Here is a 27940-nt window from a genome sequence, read left to right as displayed (position 1 = left end):
ACGACAAAGAATATTTTACCTAAAAACAAGGTCGTCTCAATGATTTTGTGGGCTCTATTGGAGATATAAAAATGAACCTCATTATATGTATAAATGTAACTACTGCGTGAATTCATATATGGTTGAATTGGGCCAATTAAAATGACTGAGGCCAATATCATTTTTATTATAGATTGAGATGACTAATGGTCCAAACAATAATATTCGTAAATTATCATTTTTAAACTCGTAATCTGTAAACTAGTTAATTACAATTTAAATTTTTTGTTTCAATACTATTCTCATTTTGTATATAAAAATATGTATTATTATTTTTCAAAATTTGTGGCTCCCATAAAGTTTAGTCCATGTTCGATTGCACACTCTGCACATGTATCGAAGACGCCCCTGCCTAAAAAGGCCGGGAAAAAGCGTGTCGTTTAATTTGCAAGTTACGAAAGATGGTTTAGAGTTTGGTGATGCTGTTCAAAGTCTATTACAAGAAGTTTCGTCCGGTAGTGAAGGGTGTTCGTTGCATACTCTTGATGTTGATGTGTGTGGTTCCTCTTCGAGAAAAGTTGTTGGTTTCTTTGATAACGCAATGGAAGGATTCGAAAATTTACGGGTTGAAGGAAAGCGTCTGTAGCGACCCGACAAAATCGTCATTGACGGCGCCGCTAACTTAGGTCCCGTTACGTGGTCGTAGTCCCTATATGAGACTCGTTTGACCAAAATTATGTCGCATTCATTTGAAATGTACAAAACTTACAAAGTTTAGTTTACCAAACGGTTCGACAACAAGTTTAAGTTTACAAAGTTGTAAAGTATAAATGAAATAACTTGCGACATAATATAAGTTGAAAGTCACGGTTTGCTATAAATAGCGTAAGTATGTAAACAACATGTTTGAATCCAAAGGTGCTATCACTAGCGTATGCATGTATGTATGCTTGACTCCAAGCAAGTATGAATGTACGCGGAAGTATGTATCAAATAGCCAAGTATAAACCTGAGAAACATATAGAAAACTGTCAACGAAAAACGTTGGTGAAATCATAGATGTATTTGTAAACGTTATATTTTGAACCACAAGATTTAGTATTTCCATAAATTGATCATCCAAAAGTTGCATTCCAAAAGTTGGTTCGCGAGCACCCAATTATCAAGACTTAACGTTTCCTTCCATAGAACCCCATCACAATAGTGTTAGAACATACACTGTTTCCCGAAAATATATTTCATCCGTAGACGGTAGCGAACCGTCCGTAATGAGGGTTTGTCAAACCCGTATGGCCACACAATATAAGTTCTCGCTTACACCCTGCAAGTGTAACTAATGATAATCGAATTGAGGATTTTTGTTCTAACTCGCTGTGGAATGTTTGTTTTCCTTGTACTTGTGTCCAAAGTATTAAAGCAAGTAGTACAAAATGTAACAAAGTATATGTTTCTCAGCCCACAATTTAAGTATAAAAAGTTGTTGAAAAGGTGGGACTATGATCTCACCTCGAGTGCACGAGTATAAAGTACTTCACAAAGTAACGTATGCATGAAAGTTGCTTAGCCTTGACCTAAACAAGTAAGTTATATCAATTAACCGGTTACGACACAAGGTCGGGTGAAATGTGTTCAATTTGTCCTATGGCTCGTTACGACTCGATTAAGTATAGCATGTGAATCACGTGGTCAAGTTTCATACAAGAAACAAGTATAAAAGCATGTTAGAATGATTGTATAAAAGTTTGGTTAAGTTTGACTAAAAGTCAAACTTGGTCAAAGTCAACGAAAAAGTCAACGCGTTCGGGTTCGGTCCCGAACTATTTTTCTGAGGTTTTTATTCATATATAAGCATATTAGAACAAGTTTCATGTGAATCGGAGGTCGATAGCTAGTCAAACATTTCGCGTGAAATGGGACAAAGTGGGCAGAATCTGGCCAGGCCAGATTGCGCGCCGCGCGGGGAATGGGCGCGCCGCGCCACCCTCTGTGCAGGCATTTTTCTGTTTTTCAAAGTATGCACGAGCTAAAACCAAATAACCACATCTTATGATCCGCAAACAATTAGAACATGTATCTTATATCATCGGAAAGGTAATTTGACGAGGAAAACACCTAGACACATTCCATCAAGAAATTCAACACTTACAACAACCCAATACCGCATTAAACGTTCATAATCAAAGTTTCAAGTTCGTAAAACGTATTTTATGATTCGGGAATCCAATTTACACATACGATATGCCGTTTCGAAGGTAATTAAGCATACATTACAACTAATCACTAACAATTAACATTCCATGGCATTCAAGCATCAAAAGTTCATGTCAAGAATTATCAAACCCTAGTCAAACATCACAAAATCAATATTCATGTTTTTGAAGTTTTCTTAATCAACCTACGCATCAAAACGAAGCTAGTGATACTAGTAACACAATTAAAACATGCACTTTAACAATCTAACAACATTAACTCATCCAAAATCAAAGATTTAGCACACCCATTTCAAATGTTCAAACTAGTTACTCAAAACAACGAATCGAGCAAACAAAACATATATTCATGTTATACACGAGCCATAGACACTAACTAACACCATTTCAAGTCAAAAACACGAATTTAGAGAAATCTAGAGTTTTAGAAATGTTACCCAAACGAGATGAAGTTGGTATCAAATTGTAGAGGATGAAGAGAGGATTCCAAATATGTAATTTGTTTTGAAGTTTGCTTCCAATCCCGAATTTAGATGATGATTCTATGAAGTTGGGGTTTGTGTGTGTTCTTGCTAGAGAGAAAAAGAGAGAGGTGGAGGGATTGAATGGTGGTGAAATGGGTTGACTAGTTGACCTAGTCAACTAGTTTGCCCATTTGGCAACTCCGATCCCTCGAGTTTCAAAGCGGGTGCGGGATTTAACCGATCGAATATTTTTAAAACGCAAGTTAACGAGAGATGTTATAATTAAATGACGGAATTATTATGAACGTTAGTCAACGGAAACTACGAATTTAAATAACGAAAGGTATTATTTAAAAGAAAAAGACGGTGTTAAAAATAAATTTAACGGAAAAAGGCGGGATGTTACATTATCCACAACTCAAAAGAAATTTCGTCCCGAAATTTAGTTGGAAGTAGTAGTTGTTGAATCTTACTCGAGATCTTGCGTTGTAAATTCTACGAATAAGTGAAGGTACGTCCTTGAGTATTTCCACGAATTTTGACGGTCGGGATCATATGTTGTTTTAAGGTTTGGCTTCCATGATTCATGGTTTCAACCGGTCCTCCTAGGAAGTGAGGTTTATCGTCGATAGTGAGTTCATCAAAGGAGATAACAAGTTCTCGTTTCGCAAAACACGTCTTTGAGTTGATACATCGAATGTAGGATAAACGGGGACTCAAAATGAGTCGGAAAATCTAAACGGCTAGCGACGGGTCCAAAACACCCCAAGAATTTAAAGGATCAAAATATCGCGGATTTAGCTTCCTACGTTTTCCCGAAACGGATTGCACCTTTCCAAGGTGCGACTCTTAACGTGACGCGGTTTCCCACGTCGAATTTGAAACGTTTACGCCTAACATCGGCGTAGCTCTTGGTAATTACGAGTCGCGTAGGGTTTTGCCTGAATATGAATAAATTTTCTCGGTTGTTCATAAATAACCGCGGCCCTGGTGAATTGATCATCGTTTACTTTGTTCGACAAAAGAGAATGACGTTTCCAGTCATATGTGGTTTCAAAAGGTGTGACGTTAAGAATCGAATGAAAATCATTGTAGTATGAGGATTCGGTTAAGGAAAATACTTTTCTCAAGTAAATTTGAAGTTGGTAATACATATTCGTATTATGGTTTTCAAGACTTAAATCGTATGTTTGTTCGGTCCGTCGGGTTGTGGATGGTACGCGGTACTCATGTCTAAACGCGGTTCCGAGGCTTTTTGTAAGGCACTCCAAAATCTAGAAGTGAAACGAGGATCTCGATCCGAAACGGGGTATATTTCCCTAAGGCATATTGAACAAGTTTGCTAGGAATTGAAAACGTTAGCTAGGACAAGTTTCTCAAGAAAATTCGCGTCGCGGAAGATTTATCAGTTTCCAAAAACGTTCGTCGGGGCAAGTTCTCATCGGTTTCTGAAAAAAAACGTTCGTCGGAACTATTCACCCTCGAGGTGAATACTAGTATAACGTGGAGAGTCTCTTCCCCCATTGAGAGTTTAGAGTAAAGATTTCCTGAACCGGAAGTACGAGTGTGATGAGAGAGAAGTTTCCGCCTCGGTGCGAGCATAACGAGTAAATTGTAGTTAATCAATAAGACTGTGCGAGGACGAGATAGTATTCATGTATAACGTATGTTTGAATTTGAAAGAATTCGTCATTCATTCGGAAGCATAAATATGGTTCGACAATATTCGAAGGTGTGTCCCCGGCATGGTTGTTGTCAGTACTTTCGGAGTTTTCAGATGTCCAAACATGAATAGATGAAGTCATGTACATGGCACATGGTGGTGATTAGGTTGATCGAGTCCAATCACCATCACGAGTCATTAGAACTTTGGTATGTCTTACCGTAATATAACCACGTTGATCGAGTGTCGTTATATTACGCTAACTCATACCTCCATTCCCACATCACTCTATAGATTCAAGTTCGTGTCATCGCGAAAATCTAAAATGAACAAAATGTAACGACGTCTCAAACGTGACTCGTATTAAATCGAAATAGTTTCTACAACTCTAAAGAAGCGTTTCCCCGCGGGAAGTGTATAAATGATTGTTAACGTCAAATCGGTTCGATTCAAACAATAATGTATTTAGGTATGAAAAGAGTAACGAGTCATGATAACGAGTAGCACGCAACCGTAGTGATAAATGTTGATGACGATACTCACCTAGAGTAGTGATGGTAGTAACACCAAAAAAATAGATAGTAAGAAACACCAGTGGGAAACCGATAGTAAGTTGAAACGGTGGCAAATAACAATCCGGGAGACAGAGTTCCCGAACAAGTGTGACTAATGAAGTCGTCGTCATCCATACGTGTATGAATCATGAATTTACGTGTATTACCAGAAAGTGGCGGAATACGAGTTCGTATGATGAAGGTTGGGTACCATTAAAAAGTTTGCCTAAGAATGATTCAAGTATAATGCACAAGTAGTCAAGTAAGTGCTATCTATAGCAAATGTATGTCAGAATGCAATGATTAACTATCCGGTTGTAGTCTAGACTCACTAATGCGTCCTAACGACTCTGTTAGACACACTAATGCACGTCCTAGTTCCCTACAACCAACGCTCTGATACCATCTGTAGCGACCCGACAAAATCGTCATTGACGGCACCGCTAACTTAGGTCCCGTTACGTGGTCGTAGTCCCTATATGAGACTCGTTTGACCAAAATTATGTCGCATTCATTTGAAATGTACAAAACTTACAAAGTTTAGTTTACCAAACGGTTCGACAACAAGTTTAAGTTTACAAAAGTTGTAAAGTATAAATGAAATAACTTGCGACATAATATAAGTTGAAAGTCACGGTTTGCTATAAATAGCGTAAGTATGTAAACAACATGTTTGAATCCAAAGGTGCTATCACTAGCGTATGCATGTATGTATGCTTGACTCCAAGCAAGTATGAATGTACGCGGAAGTATGTATCAAATAGCCAAGTATAAACCTGAGAAACATATAGAAAACTGTCAACGAAAAACGTTGGTGAAATCATAGATGTATTTGTAAACGTTATATTTTGAACCACAAGATTTAGTATTTCCATAAATTGATCATCCAAAAGTTGCATTCCAAAAGTTGGTTCGCGAGCACCCAATTATCAAGACTTAACGTTTCCTTCCATAGAACCCCATCACAATAGTGTTAGAACATACACTGTTTCCCGAAAATATATTTCATCCGTAGACGGTAGCGAACCGTCCGTAATGAGGGTTTGTCAAACCCGTATGGCCACACAATATAAGTTCTCGCTTACACCCTGCAAGTGTAACTAATGATAATCGAATTGAGGATTTTTGTTCTAACTCGCTGTGGAATGTTTGTTTTCCTTGTACTTGTGTCCAAAGTATTAAAGCAAGTAGTACAAAATGTAACAAAGTATATGTTTCTCAGCCCACAATTTAAGTATAAAAAGTTGTTGAAAAGGTGGGACTATGATCTCACCTCGAGTGCACGAGTATAAAGTACTTCACAAAGTAACGTATGCATGAAAGTTGCTTAGCCTTGACCTAAACAAGTAAGTTATATCAATTAACCGGTTACGACACAAGGTCGGGTGAAATGTGTTCAATTTGTCCTATGGCTCGTTACGACTCGATTAAGTATAGCATGTGAATCACGTGGTCAAGTTTCATACAAGAAACAAGTATAAAAGCATGTTAGAATGATTGTATAAAAGTTTGGTTAAGTTTGACTAAAAGTCAAACTTGGTCAAAGTCAACAAAAAAGTCAACGCGTTCGGGTTCGGTCCCGAACTATTTTTCTGAGGTTTTTATTCATATATAAGCATATTAGAACAAGTTTCATGTGAATCGGAGGTCGATAGCTAGTCAAACATTTCGCGTGAAATGGGACAAAGTGGGCAGAATCTGGCCAGGCCAGATTGCGCGCCGCGCGGGGAATGGGCGCGCCGCGCCACCCTCTGTGCAGGCATTTTTCTGTTTTTCAAAGTATGCACGAGCTAAAACCAAATAACCACATCTTATGATCCGCAAACAATTAGAACATGTATCTTATATCATCGGAAAGGTAATTTGACGAGGAAAACACCTAGACACATTCCATCAAGAAATTCAACACTTACAACAACCCAAAACCGCATTAAACGTTCATAATCAAAGTTTCAAGTTCGTAAAACGTATTTTATGATTCGGGAATCCAATTTACACATACGATATGCCGTTTCGAAGGTAATTAAGCATACATTACAACTAATCACTAACAATTAACATTCCATGGCATTCAAGCATCAAAAGTTCATGTCAAGAATTATCAAACCCTAGTCAAACATCACAAAATCAATATTCATGTTTTTGAAGTTTTCTTAATCAACCTACGCATCAAAACGAAGCTAGTGATACTAGTAACACAATTAAAACATGCACTTTAACAATCTAACAACATTAACTCATCCAAAATCAAAGATTTAGCACACCCATTTCAAATGTTCAAACTAGTTACTCAAAACAACGAATCGAGCAAACAAAACATATATTCATGTTATACACGAGCCATAGACACTAACTAACACCATTTCAAGTCAAAAACACGAATTTAGAGAAATCTAGAGTTTTAGAAATGTTACCCAAACGAGATGAAGTTGGTATCAAATTGTAGAGGATGAAGAGAGGATTCCAAATATGTAATTTGTTTTGAAGTTTGCTTCCAATCCCGAATTTAGATGATGATTCTATGAAGTTGGGGTTTGTGTGTGTTCTTGCTAGAGAGAAAAAGAGAGAGGTGGAGGGATTGAATGGTGGTGAAATGGGTTGACTAGTTGACCTAGTCAACTAGTTTGCCCATTTGGCAACTCCGGTCCCTCGAGTTTCAAAGCGGGTGCGGGATTTAACCGATCGAATATTTTTAAAACGCAAGTTAACGAGAGATGTTATAATTAAATGACGGAATTATTATGAACGTTAGTCAACGGAAACTACGAATTTAAATAACGAAAGGTATTATTTAAAAGAAAAAGACGGTGTTAAAAATAAATTTAACGGAAAAAGGCGGGATGTTACAGCGTCTTCGGGACGAGCCCGTTCCCAAATCGAGAAAGGTTAGAGCTAAGGGTAGAAAGGCTCATATTGCCAAATTAGCTAGATTTAATGTGGATGATATTTGATTTCATTGGTGTAAGATGTGTTTTTTGGTTGTATGTTGGTGTGTTTGTAGTTTGTCCTTATCCTTTTTTGATGTAGATGGTTTGAAATCCCGTTGGGTGGTCATGATTTCTCGCCCTCTATTTTACATTTGGTTTTGTGCGGCTTTTGGTGTTTGGGTTTCGTTTTTCGGGTAATTTAGTTTGTTTCGTTTGTTTGTTTTGTTCGTTTGTTTGGGTGGTTCACAGGTGTCTTGTACGTTTTCTAATTTATTAATAGAGTTCGTAATTTTGTTAAAAAAAAAAAGTTAATATAACTAGACAAGTAAATAGCTCATCTATATCTATATATCTATATCTATATATTTATATAAAAGAAAGTTTAAACTAGATGACTTGTCATTAGGTGCTTAATTATAGGATATTATGCCAAGTGTAAATTCCACTTGTCCTTACCACAAGTTTTCACAAAATTAAACAGTAAAATAACATTTACTAATTTTATATTCTTAATTATATTAAGTAATGATTAATGAAATAAAGATAATTACATCAAAATTTAAAAATTTGATCAAACATCATGTTAATAAACATAATTTTAGGAGATAAAAATTCAATTCATTTAGGAATTACGAGTAATTAATATGTACATTTACTTATAATTACTATTTAAGAGCTTAACTAAATTATATGAGATTCGTTGACAATCATACACCGAAATCCACTTGGAGATTCTTTAGTTGACTTCTTTGGTTGACGAAATGCGAGAAGATCGTTAAAAACACCAAAAATACAAATTGAACATAAGTCTTTTTTATGGTTATATAATTATATGCATATATACTCGTGAGCATTGGGACTATCAAAATTAATATCATCAAAAGGAGTCATGTCAATAAAGAATAACTCAACAATACATGCGTAACATAATAACAAACTCAGGACATCTCAAGTTGATTGAATGTTAAAAGAAACAAAAAAAAAAAACTAACAATATATAAGATACTCTAAAGGTTTCAAGGACATGTAGTTGTAAATAAAGCTCAATGCTGGCTCAATGTCAACCACTTATAAATGTTGATAATTTAGGAGGTAGTTCATTTTAATGTTGGCTACTTTGTTTACTACTAATAAATTTGAATAGATTGATATCGTTTGTCCCATGTTATTTTTCATCATCAAGGAAGAAATGACAATTCTTTATATATAGACTATAAAATCTATATTTATCCATGTGAATTTTGAAACGGTTTTAAGTAGCCGTGCAACGCACGGGCTCAAAACCTAGTAGTTTATTTATGATGTTGGCTTATATATTAGTTATCTAAATCGTCATAAGAGGAGCATCCCTAGATAACTTCACTCCCAGATGAAAACACAAAAAATTTATATTTTATTTTTTTAAAAAGGGCTGGAAGAATGGATCTACACTTGAGTGACGGTCGATTGTTTATATATTAACAAGTAATTTGAACTTGCGGGCATAGCTCAACGGTTCTCTCCATGTACTTTGTGTCATGAGATAGAAAAAAGTCATAGGTTCGATCTTTAGGGATGACATGATTTTCTTTAAACTAATTGAACACCAATAATGGTGGTATATATTGACCATATAGGGAGGTTAATTTTACCGGGTGCGTTTATGGACCTCTATCCGGACCAGTGCCCGAATGGATGTGTTCCCGGGTACCGTCGATCGGGTTCAGGGTGCCGCTCGAACGTGTGTGTTACGTGCAAATGATGAGGGTCGTTGAAATAAATGATCTACTGATGTCAAAAAATCGCCGTTAAAAAAAAATTGAATTAACGACAATTTTAAAGATTGTTATTAACGTATAATAATATATTAATATGTTGTACTTAGCTGTTAATTTTTTAATGGTGATTATTAAAGTGTAAAAAAATTGTTTTCCTTGTTATGGACGGTCAACAGAACTTTCATTAGAAAAATCTTTATTAATATTAAGAAGCTTGCTAACAATAACACTTAACATCGTTGTTAATGTGAAAAAAAAAATACTTGTAAAATTCTTACAAAATCAAAATAAGTTACCATAGACAATTCTAACGACGACCCTAATATCAACTAGAGAAATTTACTCAAATAAGCATATTTCACCTCTCTTCTCAAAAATAAGCAGCGTCAGAGTACATTTTTCAATCACAGACATACATTTTGCCTAATGTCTAGGCGAAAGTCCTTGTATCCACTCAAAACACACCACGTCTTCAAAAACTTCCGCATCATCTTCTTTCTTTCTTTTTTTTTAAATTTCAAAACATTTCGCCTAACCTAACTTTTTAGGCATATTAGGCGAAATATTTTTAGGCGGTTTAGGCGTAATCTTTAAACCAATCAAAACTCGCCACGTGTGTTTTAAGTTTTCGCCTAACCTAACTTTCTTAAGCGAAATGGCTAAAAAACATGTAAAAACCATGATACACTAAACCTTTCGGTTTTTTTCCTATTCTCCTCACCACCGTACTCCACCAACAACCACCGTACCCCACCATCTACGGCCAACCACCACCGTGCTCCATCAACCACGACTCCAATCTCTTATTACGACTCCGACCATTCTGTGATTGTTGGTGCTGGGTGACGAAACGAAACACCGTGAGGAGCGATTCAGCTTTAGGAAGCAATTTGAGAACTTTGTGAGCAACATGGATAAACTGAAGAATGTGATGGATGGAGAACAACTCAGGTCAATACATAATAAATCTTTAGAAGTTGTAATCATGGGATCAAATGATTACACCAATAACTATTTGATAACTTCATTATATGATTACGACTCCGACCATTATGTGATTGTTGGTGCTGGGTGACGAAACGAAACACCAGGAGGAGCGATTCAGCTTTAGGCAGCAAGTTGAGAACTTTGTGAGCAACCTGAATCAACTGAAGAATGTGATGGATGGAGAACAACTCGGTCAATACACATAGAAGTTGTATTCATGGGAACAAATGATTACACCAATAAATATCTGATAACTTCATTCTATGCTACTAGTTATATATACACACCCACAACCTATAGTGATCGATACAGAAATACACAAAACAAATTTTAGTAAGTCCTATCATACCTTCAAACATTAAGTTATAATCACTTTATCAGCTTATCATCCACCAACAATAGATTATGAAAATATATGTATACATAGTTTTGATTGGTTTAAAGATTACGCCTAAATCGACAAAACAAGATTTCGCCTAATTCGTCTAAAAATTTTAAGTTAGGCAAAACTTTTTAAAATATTGAAAAAAAAGAGGAAATTTATTGATGACATGGTAAGTTTTAATTGAATACAAAGAGTTTCGTGTAATTAGCCTGGACATTAGGCGAAATCTATACGTAGTCCTGACACTGTTTATTTTTTAAAGAGAGGGTCAAATCTCATGCCTATTTCATTAAATTTCTCTATTAACTATTCGGTTTTAAACTAGTTAAGGGATAAAAAAAAATGCAAGTTACCCCTGAAATTCAACTTTCGAAACGGATATACTTTGTATACCTTCGTCACTCTGCCACGCCTTGCCTTCATTACTTCAATAAATCTCCCCCGACGACCAACCACTGTCCTCCGATCAACATTAATCCCGCCGACTGACGGAAAGTAAACAATGAACCGCCGGCGATTCCATTTCACCGTTTTCATCATCATTCACATACTAATCTTATCAAAACCTGTAAATTCTTTACCTTTTTCTAAAAAAGATCACACATTTAACGGACCCATCAAAACCCTAGTCGTATTAGTCATGGAAAACCGTTCATTTGATCACATGCTCGGTTGGATTAAGAAAACCCGACCCGACATCGACGGGTTAACTGGTCAAGAATATAACCACGCCGACGCATCCGACCCTGATTCTGACAAGCTCCACGTTTCAGACGACGCCGTTTTTGTAGACTCGGATCCGGGTCACTCAATTCAAGCCATCCGTGAACAGATATTCGGGTCGAATGTTACATACACCGACCCTGCCCCAATGAATGGGTTTGTTCAACAAGCAAATTCAATGGGTGTTGATGGAATGAACCGAACCGTTATGAGTGGATTTAAACCGGAGCTTTTACCGAGTTACACCGAGTTAGTCAACGAGTTTGCTGTGGTGGACCGGTGGTTTGCTTCTGTTCCGGCTTCAACTCAACCGAACCGGTTATATGTTCATTCAGCAACTTCACATGGGGCCCAAAGTAATGTAAGAAAAGACTTGATCAATGGGTTTCCTCAAAAAACAATATTTGACTCATTAGATGAAAATGACCTTAGTTTTGGAATATATTACCAAAATATCCCTGCTACTTTGTTTTTTCAAAGTTTGAGAAAACTTAAATTTGTCACCAAGTTTCATGAGTATGATTTAAAGTTTAAGTACCATGCTAAAAAGGGTAAGTTGCCCAATTATGTGGTGGTAGAACAAAGGTATTTTGATGTGAATATATTTCCGGCTAACGATGATCATCCGTCACATGACGTGGCGGTTGGGCAAGCGTTTGTTAAGGAAGTTTATGAGACGTTGAGAGCGAGTCCTCAATGGAACGAAATGGCATTGTTGATTACTTATGATGAACATGGTGGATTTTATGATCATGTTGCTACACCTCTTGATAATGTTCCTAATCCTGATGGGATCATTGGTCCTGAACCATGGTTTTTTGAGTTTGATCGGTTGGGTGTTCGGGTCCCTACGTTGTTGATTTCACCTTGGATTGAAAAGGGCACCGGTGAGTTTTCCGGTTCTATGTTTTAATCTTTATGCTTTGTGCTTTATTTATTTTATTTTGAGTTATGTTCGCTAGAGTGGCATTATAGTAATATTTTTGGTGCTAAATGTTTACTTTTATTGGGCATTATTTAACTTCTTTATAAATGATTTTAATCTTTTTAGGGATTAATCGGCCAGACCTTGTAAGGACTAATCAAATTGGACTTATAATACATCTAAATAATAAATTTTAGAATTCTATATATAAACAATCTAAATCGTTCAAATTCTCCCGAATCGTAATTTTAATTCATAATACTATTAATATGTTGACTAACTTTGACTTTGACCAATTCTTACTGATTTTGACCGACTTAATTGGAATTTGGCCGATTAAATTCGTTTTTGACCGTTTTTGACCTATTGGCTGATTAATTAGACGGATTTTGAAAATTCTAATCGGCCTGCTTCTAAAACAGATTAATCGGGGATTAATCCCGATCTTTTACAATTGTGATTTTATGACAAGATTTCATGATTATCGTTTGTTACATAGGAACTGCAATGCAAATTAACAATTGTTGTGGCTTTTTGGGTTCTTGATCACTTGAAGTTAGTAGATAACTAGATATGCTTCATACTTTTATATTTCAATAGTGATGGCTTTCTATAGGCATTACTCAGTTTATTTGAGTCTTTGTTAGTGACTTCGAATACGTCACTCATTATGATTCAGTTGTTGATTGAATACTGTAGTGAAAATCTAGAAAATAGAGATTTTGTTTCATAAATTTGCTTAATCTTTGTATACGAATTGAAAATAATACTCTACATGATGCAATTAGGCGAACGATTTTGAATCTAAATTTTAAATATAGTTGACATATGATGCATCATTCTATCCATCCAAGCTTAGGGGTGTGTCTATTTATTTGTTAGCACCTCTATTCTAGGAAAAAGGTTGTTTGACTTTTTAATATATTCAATGCAAATTGGGTTTGGCTTTTACTATTTGATGCAGTGATCCATGAGCCGAATGGACCAACACCATCTTCGCAATTTGAACATTCTTCTATAGCCGCAACGGTGAAGAAGCTTTTCAATCTAAACTCTGACTTCTTGACCAAAAGGGATGAGTGGGCCGCCACCTTTGAGAGTTACCTTAACCTTCGTGATACTCCTCGCGATGATTGTCCAGGTTACTGCGCTGTAACATTTCATTCCTAATTGAACAAACTGAAATAAAAGTAATAAACTTTGGTCTGATTTCTGGTTTAGATAACACTCCACTGCTTTCACAAAAAGACTCAAACTTTCAAAAAGTTCCCATTTTGCTTAACCATTTGCTTAACCATTTTGTACTAACGCTTATTTAGGGGTTGTTTACTTTTATTTTGTATTAAATACTGTTTGGATATGAGTCTGTTTGTGAATGACCTTTTTCTATGTCTTCTATAAACATACAATTTTTTTTTTCCGAATTAGGTGAAGATTGAGTGACAAAGAAATAACAATTTAACTTTTATATAGAAACAGATCAATAAGTGGAAAGTAAACAGACCCTAAACCTTCTTTGGAAAATTATGTTTTTTTTATTTTATTTTTTATTTATTTTAAGTTTCATGCTTTCTGAAACTTTATTCGATTTTGTGCAGAAAAACTTCCCGAGATCAAGGTGTCATTGAGGCCAAGAGGACCAAACGAAGATTTGAAACTGACCGAGTTCCAAGTTGAGTTAATTCAGCTTGCGTCCCAGCTTAATGGCGATCATATTCTAAATACGTACCCTGACATTGGAAAGTATATGACCGTTGGTGAAGCCCACCAATACGCACAAGATGCCATCACAAGGTTTTTGGAGGCTGGTAGAGCTGCCCTAAGAGCCGGAGCCAATGAATCTGCTATTGTCACAATGAGGCCCGCTCTCAGTAGTCGATCTCCAAAAAGACGACTTTAAAGCTACAAAAGCCTAAAAGTTTGTAAATTATGAGTTTAATATATACAAGAGACAAGTTATTATAAACTTATATATATGTGTATATATATAGATCTCTATGATATATACATTAGACAGGTTGTCATAATGTCATGTATGTTATAATTGCTTATTATAGCAACAGTCGAGTAAACCGAGTCAAACGGGTTGAGTTTGCCTATTCATAACTTGAGTCAAGTCACTGGCTTCAAATGCTCAAGTCTTCACATGAAACCTTTGCTTTAAAAGACATGAGTTCCAGTTCATATGATTGTAGTTTCTTTCTTTATTAATGGGCTTTTGCGAGGATTTTGCGAAAGCAGTTGCTGGGATCACGGTTGTGTTGATAGCGGAGAGGAACCGGTTTAGGTTGTATGTTTTATTTCTCAAGTTTTTGTTTCCGGGTTTGTTCAAGACTATTGGGTTTGATCTTCTAATGATTGGCTCAACCGTGGTTGACAAGCGTCTTGTTCGGGTTCGGTGCTATTGATATTCCAGGTAGTGGTGTGGTTCATTTGGTTGGTGTGATAGCTGGGTTACGGGGTGCGATAATATGACCTAATGTCCGGCTGCAGGGGTGATCCTATATTCCTATGTGTTATCTAGGTCTCGTCACGTCAATATTCTTTTTTTTTTTTTTTTTTTAATTTTTATTTTTTTTACAAATTAACCTGAAAATTGGACAAGATACACTAAATTTAATGACCCTATGAATCTTTAAAATCTATGGTTTTTTTTGGAGATAAACAACCACAAAAATATCCTTCAAATATAATTAGATTTGAAAGACAGCGTGACACTTTTGAGTTTCAACCTGAATTCGGCCGGCCGGTTCAAAGCTTTTGGGAAGCCGGTTCAAACGCACGTCGTCATAATGTGACGTTAGTTGTGCTTGGGACATTTTTGCTGTGGTTCGGATGGTTTGGGTTAACCCAGGATCATTCCACAAGATTCTTGTCTCGTATTGTGATAGTTTCAATCATAATACTGGACCGGAGTAGGGTGAACCCTGGTTACCACAACACTGGTTGGGTCAACAGTTGGGATCGTTACTCTATTTGGCTGGCGCTTACATGTAGGCCGTTGGGATGCTTTAGATGTATCATGTATGTAAAGTGTGCTTGATGGTTCATGGTCATCACATCAGGTTGTTTAGTGGTGGAGATATGGGCTACCATTGTGTGTGGATTCGTTGCAGCATGTGTTCTCGTTTCTTTTAATATAATATCCACAAAGTTGCATTATGAATTGTTGTAAATTGAAATTGACTTGAAAGTTAAATTAAAAGTTTTTGATTGTTTTATTCACTGAATTAATAAACTCTGATAAATTAAAATGGTTACATTTTGATTTGATTGTTACAAGCTCTTCAGAGAATGAACTCCTATTTATAAGAGAGTTACAAAAATGTTTGGTGTGTGAAGTCGGTTTAAACAATGAACCAATTTAACTAAAACAAAATGAATAAATTTGCTTTTAAAGTTGTATAATAACGTTTTGTCACATTTTAAAGAAGTTGCAAAACTACCCTTAACGCAAGGGTCGTGCTTGCAAGGTGCCTGATAGGCTGGTTTAATTTCGCTAACTTTTAAATACATGATGTTCCCGGGCAAATATGCAAGCCCAACCCTTATGTGTAAGGGATCTGTGTTGAAGAACGAAATATATACAAAGCCAAAATGTTCACGATATAAGCTAATTCGCACAAGATGCTCAATCATAGTCGACTTGATTCCCACGAACACATTACAAATGGTTAGGAATTATTGTAATATCAAGTAATATTTGTAGAAGATGTGAGTCATTACGGTTGCTCAGCTTCACAAACATGCTCTAATCTTTCGGAAGCAAGAGCATCTTCTTGTGAGTTGTGACATACATCCACACCATAAACATTTAGAATATATGTTTCGGTAAGCCTTTTGTCGCTGTCTATCAGCTGACATGGCTAATACGTGACTTGAACAAGCAAATTTGGATATATCACTAATGCTACTATATTTTGTTGTTATCTATATGCATATATGCAGAACCGGTCCTTAGAATTTAGGTATCTATAACGAGGTGAAAAAAGTCCCTTAGGCTGTAATGAATAATATATACTATTTAATTTTTTATTTTTTTTTTCTGGTACCTGTTTTTAGTCCTATTATGTTTCGCCTTCATTGCTTCAGTTGTGTTTCCCTAGTTCCCTTGTTTCTCAAATTTCCGACTGTTTCTGTGTATATATATATATATAAAATTTGACCCTCTGAAAACTTATACCCCGAGTGGTCGATCGGGTTGCTCCTCCTATTAGGCCGCCCCCATCTATATGTCTAACATCTTGGTGATTTTGAACGTCCTTGTTCGTCTAACATGTGTTCAATGAATGATGAACACTTGGAATGTCCATATCAGTTTCAAAATCTTTTTCATATATGCTAGCAAAATATTATAAATAATTCAACATATCCTATTCCAGGTTCGAGGTTCAACAACATATATCCTCATTCTAACATCAAACACAAACAAAAGTTGGTAATGTTGCATAAACTTGACAGAAACAAGACATAGTAAAGCTCTAAAGTTTGGTTATAACTTAAGGCCAACATTAACATCTCCGAGAAAAAAAGAAAACTGGTATGGTATAATAAACGGGAAAAAGGAAACCCCGTAGGACCTAAAATGTAAAGATTATTATAAAGGTAGTTCACCGCTGTCAGCAATAGTAACTTTGCTTTTCGGTGTTCCACTTTGTGTTCCCTCAGCTTCCATCTTGTAAACAACGTCCATCCCAGACAACACCTTTCCAAATACAACATGCTTACCATCCAACCTAACGATAAATAGTTGAGAACCCGTAAATGCAAACTTAATTCTCTAATTAACCGTATAAATGATAAATGATAATTTATTTGATAATTATGCAAATTACCAGCTGGTTGTGACAGTTGTGATGAAGAACTGTGAGCCGTTGGTGTTCTTTCCAGCATTTGCCATTGAAAGCAGTCCTGCAAAACAAGTATAAGGATTTTTCAATATTGTGAATGCTTAAACAAATACACAATTCTAATTTCAAACTTAAGGTAGGTTTGATAAAAGTCATAAAACTGAATGATAAAGATAAACGTTGAATGGTTCAAATTTTGAATGATTCAAATGTTCTGAATGAACGAAGTTGATTCTGAATGATGATAATCTGTTTGGCAGTTTTAAATGAACAATGTGTATCATGTACAATTACCTTATTAACCTTTTTGCATTAATAAAATATCAAGATAGTTGTTTAATAAGTGTTCTTGAAATAATTCAAAGAAGATATTACATAAAATTCAAGTGCTTAATTATTAAAAGAGTATTTCAACTCTATATAGAATGTTGAACCATTGAGCATCATATGTCATTTAGAAGTCATAAACAAACGCGATCAATGTTGAATGATTCGGTATTCAGCGCTTAACCATTCAATTAAGAGGTAATCAAACGCACCCTTACTTTTGTACTTAACACATTAATAAATTATTTACCTGGTGCGGTATGCTTGATCTTGAAATTCTCATCGTTAAATTTCTCTCCGTAGATCGATTCTCCTCCTCTTCCATCTCCAAGTGTGAAATCACCACCTTGAATCATGAAGCTTGGGATAATCCTATGGAAAGCACTTTGCTTGAAATGAAGAGGCTTTCCGCTTTTTCCAATGCCCTTTTCCCCTAAAACAACCGAGAACAAAAACAGGAACATGCATCGATGAATAAGTATTTGTCACGTTTTTTAAAAGTTACTATACAAATGGAGAAAATAGTATTGGCATACCAGTGCACAATGCTCTGAAATTTTCTGCAGCAAAAGGAGATTACTTTAGTGAAAATGACAAGATAAGTGATTGAATCAAAATGTAATGAGAGAATGCAATGATCAAACCTGCTGTTTTTGGAACAGTCTTTCCAAAGAGACCAAAAACAATTCTTCCTGCAAAACATGTGCATACCATCTTTAGATACATCTTATATTACATTCGGTTACAAAGCAGTATTTGCAAAACTTAACACAACTGAAAGGTGCTTGTAGGAAAATCTGTAAATATTTGTTAAAGTTGCCAATGTTCAAGTCAGGGTATCCAGAAGATATCGTGTTTAAAAAATAGTCAAAACATGGGATATTTACCTTTGCTTTGTTTTTGGACAATGCTAAACGTAGCCCTTACGGCTAAAGCATACCATATTTAAGTTTATATACTGTATTTAATTAATTAGAAAGTATAAATATTTCATTTTAATACCGACTTTCCTTATATAATTTTGATATCAATGTTTACTCATGGCAGGTTTAAACGCTACGTTCAGCATTTTCCTTGTTTTATTAGCACAATTTTAGTCAGATTGTGTTTCTTCTGTGGTTAACAGATCATGTTAGAATCAACGACCATTGTGGCTACATCTAGTGAACCCTTTGGTGTTTGCATTATGAGACTTCTTTTAAGAACATTATTTGTGGATTTGGTAGCTACATATTACCATCAATTAATGTGTATACACCCTTATAACTAACTACACAGGACTGATTATAAATTAAGTTCCGAATTAAAAATATAATATACCAGCAGGTTTTCCAGCAATCTCGACATCGAAATATACTTTGTGAGTCACTTCCTTCAAATCCTTGTTTGATTTCTTAGCCTGCAAAGTATACAGAATTATAGTTTCAGATAACCTAGTAATCTTCTCACCATTGATATTACTACTAAAAGGTTTCATATTTCATATATCAAGCTTCACAAATTACCTATAAATACAGAGTGATAATTCACTCCTTATCAATTTATATACATATAAATCAAACAATTATAACAACTTAACTGCCTAATTACAGCTAATTATCATAGATCTGATACAATAAAACAGGAATAGCATACAACAGACAGATCAAATCCACAAACACACATCAGAGCTTATAGATCGATTCAGTCATTTAGTGATCAACAAAACCCTAGAAAACGAACATGATTGAGACTAAAGATATTCAATGAAATATTATGGATTATGTGGTTTACCTCAGTGAGAGCTATGGTTCCGATGACAAGTAGAGAGCAGAGAATAGCAGCTGATAACTTCATTTTCGTGATTTTGATGTTTGATCAATGATAATGGCCGAGTAAGCAGACTGATTGATTGAGGTTTGTAGGTAGAAGGAATTGACGTATTCTGAACAAATAATATGATGACACGTGTCTTAATTGGATTGTCAATATGCATACGAGTTTTTTTTGCTTGGGTTATTTTCTTTTGTTCTCTTAATCCCCTTGTGGTTTATCCTAATTGTAACGCACGCGTAATCCCTAAATTTTTTTCGCATTGCTACTCCTTTAATTTGTAAAATTTTTATGAATCGTCCCTCCGCCTAACGGTCACTAGAAATTTATTTATCGTTGAGCCCAGTATTGTGCCTGACACATGAATAGGATAGCAAAAAGACCTGCACCCGATGGATAAACCCGGAATCCGACACTTTTGGGCAGGGTTCGTGTCCGGGTATTCGAGTCTTGGGCCGGATATGTGGATGATTTTAATTTTTCATACGCGTCCAGGTATGGGGATGAGTTTAAATACAAACATGCATACCCACTCATATACCGGACCCAAAAGAGATTTCAATTTCATTAATAAAGTTAATAAGAATAATATAAGCAACAAAGGTATTGTAGTATAGTTCGATAATTATTGAAACAAATCATTGAAATATGTGAACGGTGAATGATAATGGCTAACATGGATATTCGATACTTACAAGAAAACTCGATAACCCAAAAGTTAGTAAGTAAATGTACCTATGGAATACCCGATTACCCAACCGTTAGTAAGTATATGGAGACTCAACGGGTATGAGTCCGGGTTTAGGACATAATTTCTTAATCGGGTTCGAGTCTGAGATCCGCCCTAACCCGACCCGATGTCATCCTACATGAAGGATGACACCCCGTTTCTTTCGTTTGGAACTGGTTGCGATCTCCAAGGGGTCGGACTGATTCTGAACTCGTTGAACTACAGCAGATTCTTCGGTCAATAGCTTTCGACTTCTCAGCTCCTTCTTCATGGTCATGGACTCTTGCCAACAATAGAGTTTTCACGGTCAAAAGGCTCGCGTTTATTCTTGATCAGCAGGTTCTCGGGTGTACTTCGGCTAATCCTCAGCAAACTTTAAGGAAAAATCTTATCCCAAAAAAGGTGGAAATTTTCGTTTGGAAAACAAGAAGAAAAAAAAGGCTTCCGGTTCGAGTCGAACTCGATAAACGGGGTGTCGATCTTCATAGTATTCGTTGCCCCGTTTGCGACGATGGCCTCGAATCGGTTGATCATCTATTTACTTCGTGCAAATTCTCGAAAGATGTGTGGTCTAGGATCTTCAAATGGTGGAATTTCAACATACCTCAAAGTGTGGCTTTTTCGGAATTATTTCTTGGCAATTCGTCTAGCAATATGTCTACCCTCGGCTTAAAAACTTGGCAAGCCGTGGAGTGGGTTGTTGCTTACTATATTTGGAAGAATCGTAACTTGGTGGTTTTTCAAAATAAAGGATGGATTCCTCCGGTCGTTATTAGCGAAATTCAAGTTAAATCCTTCGAGTGAGTGTCAAATCGTATTAAAGACAAGACTATCGATTGGCATGTTTGGCTTACAAATCCCTCTATGTATCTAGCTTAGTTTTTATCGTGTATTTTCGTTGTTTTCATCTGTTTCGGCTATCTCTTCTTAGCCGTCTCATTTGCTACTCTTTTATAATTCTCGTTGGTTATTTGTTATATAAGATTTCACTTACTTTTCAAAAAAAAAAAAAAAAAAATTTGTCATTTACTCATCGCATTCTAAATCCTCTTCCTTTCTTGAACTAAACCTTCATGTGAAACTAAATAGTGTAACTCAAACTCTCAAATTCAAATCAAAACAATATTCAAATTTTTTTACCAAAACCAAATCTAAAATTCTAATATCGAAATCATCTTTCAATTTCTCTAATTAATTCTATACAAAAACCATCAAAATACACTTAACGAGCTGATGGGTATGCTCTTAAAAACAAGCCATTGCTGCAAAATATATTCTATTTAAAAGTTCATGCTTTTCTAACCAAATTCAAATACACAACAACAACAACAAAACCCAATACCACTTAGGTGGTGTATGGGGAGGTGAGATGTAGACAGTCATTCCCTATTCGAGAATAGCGACAAGTCATTTTTCTATCCAGAGTAAAACTCCCAAAATAAGGAAAGTCATCCCTCTCTCTATTCGACGGATAGAGAGATTGCTTCCGAGTGGACCTCCGGCCAAAAAGTAGAAAATTTTTATTTTAAGAATAAAATAGAATTAAAAAATAAAATTAAATTCTAGAGTGGTATAATTAAATTCAAATATAAAAACTTAATATCGAAATCACCTTTCAATTTCTCTAATCAATTCCATACAAAATTTGTCAAAACACACACACAAAAAAAAAAAAAAAAAAAAAAAAAAAAAAAAAAAAAAAAAAAAAACTAGATTATTTTATTTGTTACACGAGAGTTAAAAGGTATATTTATTTATCCTTCTATTACTTTCTCTCCTTTTTATTTTTTCTCTATTCTCTATTTAAAAACTCTTGTAATATAGATGAGAAAAATCCTTGTCACATTACATGGTTAATTGTGACAATACAACAAAACAACATGGACCAAAACACATACACAACATGATATACTTCGTAATAAATATCACAATTACAATTACTCGGAATTGTAGGATCTAGAGATCACAATTTATGGTAATCAATTCACATATCGTTACAAGTTTTACATCGATCATTCATAATTTCATACCCACAATGTCGATCATTTTCACAGATCATGGGTTTATTTGCAAGAAAACCCAATCCAACCCCTTCTTCCGTCCCTCTTTTCGGCCTTCTCCTCGTCCTCCTCCTCCTCACCGCAATCTTTCTCTTCGAGGTACGTAATCCATCGATCACATTTTTCGTCTTTTTATTCGTTACAAATTCATTCCAAACGTTGTTTTAACATGTTATGTAAATGTAAATGTGATGTTGATTGTGATCTTTTGTTAGGTGGATAACTTGGCAACACAAACAAAAACAATTATTGGTTACAACTTGAAACCAACACCTTGGCATGAATTCCCTGCCAAGGAATTCAATAACGAAACAAAGATCGCTCGCGCTTCAAAGATTATACAATGCTCGTACTTTTCATGTGGTATAAGGTCAAGAAATGATAAAATTTCGTTCACTCGTGTAACAGAAAAATGCCCCAACTTTTTTAGATGGATACATCATGATTTAAAGCCATGGTCTGAAACGCGCATTTCGTATGATCATTTGATGGAAGTGAAGAAGTTTGCTTCTTTTCGCGTTGTGATTATTAGTGGGAAATTGTATGTGGATTATTATTATGATTGTGTACAAAGTCGAGCCATGTTTACGATATGGGGGTTTTTGCAGCTTCTTAAAAGGTACCCTGGTAGAATACCAGATGTAGATTTGATGTTTGATTGTATGGATAAGCCTCTTATTGAAAGAAACTCGTCCGCTACACCTGTGCCTATTTTTCGATACTGTACAACGCCTTATCACTATGATATTCCGTTCCCGGATTGGTCTTTTTGGGGTTGGTAAGATTCTTGAATCCTTCTTATATGTAATTAATTGTTTAACTGTAGTAGATGTGTGTTGTTAAAGAAACATCTTTTCAAGTGTGGATGACGCCCATATGTCATACTACTCGTTTATAAAAAGGTTGATAGTCTGGCGGTATGCCGGTATTTGAGTCCTTGGACAACCAGGTTGGGGGTTCAAAAGATGTAAATATTTGTGGTTTTTTTAACAGGTTGGGGGTTTAAAAGATGTAAATATTTGTGGTTTTCTGAATTATTGAGGATCAAAATAGATAATTTAGAGTAAATAAGGTTGCAAAATCGCTACTCCGGAGTACTCGGTTGAGACTTTTTAGGGAGTACTCGACAACTCCGAGTATTCGGGGAGTACTTTAGATGATGACAAAGTTTGACTTTGACCAATTTTTCGAGTAATCCTTAGGTTTGGCCGAGTTTTGACCAAGTTTTGAAAGATTTTTGAAGTAATACTAAGTTTTGGCCGAGTTTGACTCGCCGAGTGATTCCGAGTTCTGCAACACTGAGAATAACAAATGTTTTCTACCTACATATTCATGAATTTAGTTGACCAATTTATCTGATTATGAAACGAATGTTACAAATGATTATATTTTATCAGGCCAGAAATTAACATCGGACCATGGGAGGAAGAATTTCGAAGCATTAAAGAAGGTTCACAAAAACAAAGTTGGAGAAAGAAGTATCCGTACGCATATTGGAAAGGGAACCCAGATGTCGTTTCTCCAACTAGAGAAGCGTTACTCCAATGTAACGACACAAAACAATGGGGAGCGTTAATCATGCGTCAGGTACAGTTTTTAATTGATAATTAACAACAATTTAATGAATTTATTTAATGAATTTTTTTGTTTGTTTTTTGTCTGATATGGAATTGTATTGCAGAATTGGACAAAAGAAGTAATGGATGGGTTTAAGCAGTCTAAACTATCAACTCAATGCAACCATCGGTAAGTTATAACAATGCTTCAGTTGCAGAACTATGCTTTGATTAACAAGAGTTGGACTATTTTTGACTGATCGATTTTCTGGTGTGTTTGCAGTTATAAAATATACGCAGAGGGCTATGCATGGTCTGTAAGCTTAAAATACATCCTATCATGTGGTTGTGTTCCTCTTATAATCAACCCAAAATACGAAGATTTCTTTAGCCGTGGACTATTTCCAAAGAAAAATTATCTACCCATTTCGCCCGAAAATATATGTCCATCCATTAAAACTGCAGTTGAATGGGGAAATGAACATCCAGCTAAGGTAAATTTTCATGTTCTTTTATCATATGATCATTATTATAGGTGGTCATTTCGCCCTATTAACATAGGTGGCCATTTGACTCATCTTTGTAGGTGACCATTTCGACCCAATATTTACAGGTTACCATTTCGACACATTATTATAGATGTTTTTTTGACCCATTATTAAAGGTGACCATTTACATCCATTATTATAGGTGGCCATAATGCCATTTCGACCCATTATTTTTAGATAGTCAATAGAAAGATTGTTTCTTTATGAAGCAATTAAAAATGAAGTAAGAACTACCCAAAAAATATTTTCCATGCATAAAAACTCTTACATATCTTAAAAAGATTACATTTTATATTGAAAAAAAGTTCTTACATGTATATTTAGTTACAAAAATTTATTATTATTGAACACGAAGTGTTTTGGGTCGACTGACCCATAGATAGTTAGCCATTAACCTACCCATTTTGCCACCTTATTACTGCTAGCATTTGTACATCCATTTCAGTTGGACATAATCGCTCTCTTTTGTTGGGTATAACAGGCAGAGGCAATAGGGAAAGCGGTGCAGGATTTCATGGAGAGTTTAAACATGGATAGGATATACGATTACATGTACCATTTGATAGTTGAATACTCTAAATTGCTAGATTTTAAACCAGTTCGGCCTTCGTCATCGTTAGAAGAATGTGTGGAGTCTTTGTATTGTTTTTCAGATATAAATCAAACACATTTTCTAGCAAGATCAGCAACTTTGGCTTCAGAAGCTCCACCCTGCAGACTACCTGGTCAGGCAAATAGACAGATTGATAGAATGATAGAAGAGAAGAAAAAGATTATAGATTCTACGCAACTTTTAATGTAATTCATATATTCGTAAACTTATGAATTGAGGTTATATACTTGATGATAACGGACCACATACTGTAAGTAGACAAAAATATTATAAATATGCTGAGAGTGAAGATTCGTGTCGATATTCCGAAAGATGGATCGAAATCTTCTGACGATTGATTATGTAGACCACACGTTACAGTGACTATGACGTGAAGACAAATTTAGGAGGAGAGATGAGATTTTGACTTTGACGTGGTGGTATCAAATTTTGAAGTTGTGTTATCGTGAATGTCAAATTAACTGTGACGTGACAGTGTCAAATTTTGAAGATTATGACTGTGACTTTGACACATTTTTATTAGTAACTTTCCCATTATAATTTGCTATTTGTTGTGATCTTTGCAACAAGACTTCTACTTATTATAAGAACAAAGAAATGGAAGTAAATATTTTATATTATATAAGTAATGAAAGGTGTAAGATCAAAGGCTTACGCTCATAGCTTATTTATTGCAAACATATCACTATGCAACTTCTATTTATTTCGATACTATTAGACATATACATAGTATATTCTAGAAGATATTTATATTTGTATGTTATTGTACATGATCTTTGTCATACATAGAATATCTCCACAATCCATTCCATAAATGTATTTTGGTAAGGAGATTAAGGTTATCTTGTAACTGTATATACAGGGCTATAAGCCTAATGGAAAGATCATCAATTCATCAAATCTAATATGGTATCAGGCCAAAACCCTACTTTCTCCTAAAAAATTTCTCCCACACGTCTGCTTTTCTTCTCCTTCTACTCTCTGCCGAATTTTTTTCCTGTTTCTTTTGTTTCACGATGGCAGACAACACCAAAATACATCCATCATTCACTGTTTCAAACATCAAAAACCATATTCCTATTACTCTGGAACTTAACCAACCTCACTATAACACATGGTCCGAACTTTTCAAGATTACTTGCACGGCGTATGGGGTACTAGATCATCTCTCTACTTCCACAGACTCGGGCTCTTCTACGATTTCTACTGATCCAACAAACACGGTTGTTCAACAAGCCATCTGGGCACGTCTTGATGCCCTTGTTCTCAGCTGGATCCATGGAACTATTTCTTTGGATTTACTTAACACGATTTTTGAGGCTGGATCTACTGCAGCCAATACATGGCTACGAATCAAAAACCTGTTTCAAGAAAACAAAAGCTCGCGTGCTTTGTATCTTCAACGCCAGTTCAACAACATCAAACTCGATAATTTTCCTGACGGTTCTTCGTACTGCCAGGAGATCAAATCCATCACAGATCAACTAGCTAATGTCGATGATAAAGTGTCGGATGCAAGAATGGTGTTGCAGTTAGTTGCTGGACTGAATGATAATTTCGATTTCATTGGATCTCAGCTAGCTCATATTACTCCGTTACCTACGTTCTACCAGGCTCGATCTATGTTGTTATTGGAAGAAACACGCAAAGGAAAACAACACGAGTCTGCTACTCACGTTCCTCCTCCTGATCCGGCTTTAATTTCAACTACCCCAACTAATCACAAACAGCCGACGACAGCAGCTCCAAACTTTAATTCTCCTCAGCCGTATCGTGGTAATTATTCTAGGGGTCGAGGTAACAACAGAGGATCTTACAGGGGTCGTTCGGGTAGTCATGGACGTGGCAACAGGAATTACAATAACAACAATGCTTCGGTTTGGGCTAATCCACCATCATGGGCTTATCCACAGCCACCTCCTTGGGCCTATTATCCACCTTATCCCTACCCCACCACTTCCTGGAACTGGCCCACTTCATCACAGGTAGGTATATTGGGCCCCAGGCCTGCTAATCAGGCCAATTCTGTTGCCTCTGGTTCGAACATTTACTGTCCTACAGACCTCGAAGGCGCATTGCATACTATGACACTTAATCCTCCAGAAGATACATGGTACATGGACACAGGGGCTACCTCTCACATGGCATCTAGTTCAGGTAATCTAACTTCTTATTTTCCTTTACGTGGATCTAAAGTATTTGTTGGAAATGGCCAATCTATTCCAATTCAAGGTGTTGGACACACCTCTCTAAACTATACAACCCGTCCTTTATTCTTACGTAGTGTTCTTCATGTCCCAAACATCATTAAAAACTTAATTTCTGTACGACGATTATCCACTGACAATAACCTTTCTTTTGATTTTGATCCATTTGGTTTTACTATGAAGGAATTTCCGAAGGGCAACCCAATCCTTAGATGCAATAGCACTGGCGACCTCTATCCTCTCACTCCTGCCATGCTACAACAAATAAAGAAGACTCCTCCATCTACTTTTATTGCTTTATCGTCAGACGTTTGGCATCATCGTCTTGGACACCCGGGCGACAATGTCTTACGGTCGCTTAGGAATAAGGATTTTATCCAATATAATAAACATAATTCTACTTTATGTCAATCTTGTGTTTTTGGGAAACATATTAAGTTGCCATTTATTTCTTCTCTTTCGTCTACTTTATCACCTTTTGACATTATTCATAGTGATGTATGGACTTCACCGGTTTTAAGCACATCTGGTCATCGTTATTATGTGTTCTTTCTTGATAACTATTCTAATTATTTATGGACTTTTCCTATATCACGAAAGTCAGAAGTTTATAGTATTTTTATTACCTTTAGCACGTATATAAAGACTCAATTTGGCAAGTCC

At 35.8% G+C, this 27940-nt stretch overlaps 3 protein-coding genes and 1 pseudogene across 3 annotated transcripts; 3 read left to right on the top strand and 1 right to left on the bottom strand.

Moving 5' to 3' along the window:
* Positions 1-11352: 11352 nt before the first annotated feature.
* On the top strand, positions 11353-14520 carry LOC139871812 (non-specific phospholipase C1-like). Its single transcript, XM_071859548.1, has 3 exons — positions 11353-12536; positions 13539-13715; positions 14173-14520. Exons 1-3 carry the CDS (start codon positions 11429-11431, stop codon positions 14472-14474), a joined length of 1587 nt encoding a protein of 528 aa, XP_071715649.1. The 5' UTR covers positions 11353-11428; the 3' UTR covers positions 14475-14520.
* A 184-nt stretch (positions 14521-14704) lies between these two features.
* On the top strand, positions 14705-15749 carry LOC139870189 (ammonium transporter 1 member 3-like; annotated as a pseudogene).
* A 1177-nt stretch (positions 15750-16926) lies between these two features.
* LOC139871815 (peptidyl-prolyl cis-trans isomerase CYP20-1-like) lies at positions 16927-19648 on the bottom strand. Its single transcript, XM_071859550.1, has 7 exons — positions 19525-19648; positions 19072-19150; positions 18396-18443; positions 18288-18311; positions 18002-18184; positions 17410-17485; positions 16927-17310 (listed from the first exon to the last, which is right to left on the bottom strand). Exons 1-7 carry the CDS (start codon positions 19585-19587, stop codon positions 17172-17174), a joined length of 612 nt encoding a protein of 203 aa, XP_071715651.1. The 5' UTR covers positions 19588-19648; the 3' UTR covers positions 16927-17171.
* Positions 19649-22350: 2702 nt separating this feature from the next.
* On the top strand, positions 22351-25442 carry LOC139871814 (uncharacterized). The gene is made up of 6 exons (XM_071859549.1): positions 22351-22452; positions 22569-23131; positions 23751-23940; positions 24035-24099; positions 24193-24403; positions 24939-25442. Exons 1-6 carry the CDS (start codon positions 22351-22353, stop codon positions 25257-25259), a joined length of 1452 nt encoding a protein of 483 aa, XP_071715650.1. The 3' UTR covers positions 25260-25442.
* Positions 25443-27940: the final 2498 nt, after the last annotated feature.

This window comes from Rutidosis leptorrhynchoides, chromosome 10 (genome assembly GCF_046630445.1).
Source record: "Rutidosis leptorrhynchoides isolate AG116_Rl617_1_P2 chromosome 10, CSIRO_AGI_Rlap_v1, whole genome shotgun sequence".
In the NCBI taxonomy this organism is placed as follows: domain Eukaryota; kingdom Viridiplantae; phylum Streptophyta; class Magnoliopsida; order Asterales; family Asteraceae; genus Rutidosis; species Rutidosis leptorrhynchoides.
The sequence above is the reverse complement of the archived record's forward strand: the minus strand, read 5'-3'. Positions and strand labels throughout refer to the sequence as shown.

What these genes read in the sequence shown, in the direction of transcription:
- LOC139871812 (XM_071859548.1), top strand. Translation starts at nt 11,429, where the DNA reads ATGAACCGCCGGCGATTCCATTTCACCGTTTTCATCATCATTCACATA. An exon ending in TTGGATTGAAAAGGGCACCG is followed by an intron (nt 12,537 to 13,538) that starts GTGAGTTTTCCG and finishes TATTTGATGCAG; the next exon opens with TGATCCATGAGCCGAATGGA. An exon ending in TCCTCGCGATGATTGTCCAG is followed by an intron (nt 13,716 to 14,172) that starts GTTACTGCGCTG and finishes GATTTTGTGCAG; the next exon opens with AAAAACTTCCCGAGATCAAG.
- LOC139871815 (XM_071859550.1), bottom strand. Translation starts at nt 19,587, where the DNA reads ATGAAGTTATCAGCTGCTATTCTCTGCTCTCTACTTGTCATCGGAACC. An exon ending in GATTGCTGGAAAACCTGCTG is followed by an intron (nt 18,444 to 19,071) that starts GTATATTATATT and finishes CATGTTTTGCAG; the next exon opens with GAAGAATTGTTTTTGGTCTC. An exon ending in TTTCAGAGCATTGTGCACTG is followed by an intron (nt 18,185 to 18,287) that starts GTATGCCAATAC and finishes CGGTTGTTTTAG; the next exon opens with GGGAAAAGGGCATTGGAAAA.
- LOC139871814 (XM_071859549.1), top strand. Translation starts at nt 22,351, where the DNA reads ATGGGTTTATTTGCAAGAAAACCCAATCCAACCCCTTCTTCCGTCCCT. An exon ending in TCAACTCAATGCAACCATCG is followed by an intron (nt 24,100 to 24,192) that starts GTAAGTTATAAC and finishes GTGTGTTTGCAG; the next exon opens with TTATAAAATATACGCAGAGG. An exon ending in GAAATGAACATCCAGCTAAG is followed by an intron (nt 24,404 to 24,938) that starts GTAAATTTTCAT and finishes TGGGTATAACAG; the next exon opens with GCAGAGGCAATAGGGAAAGC.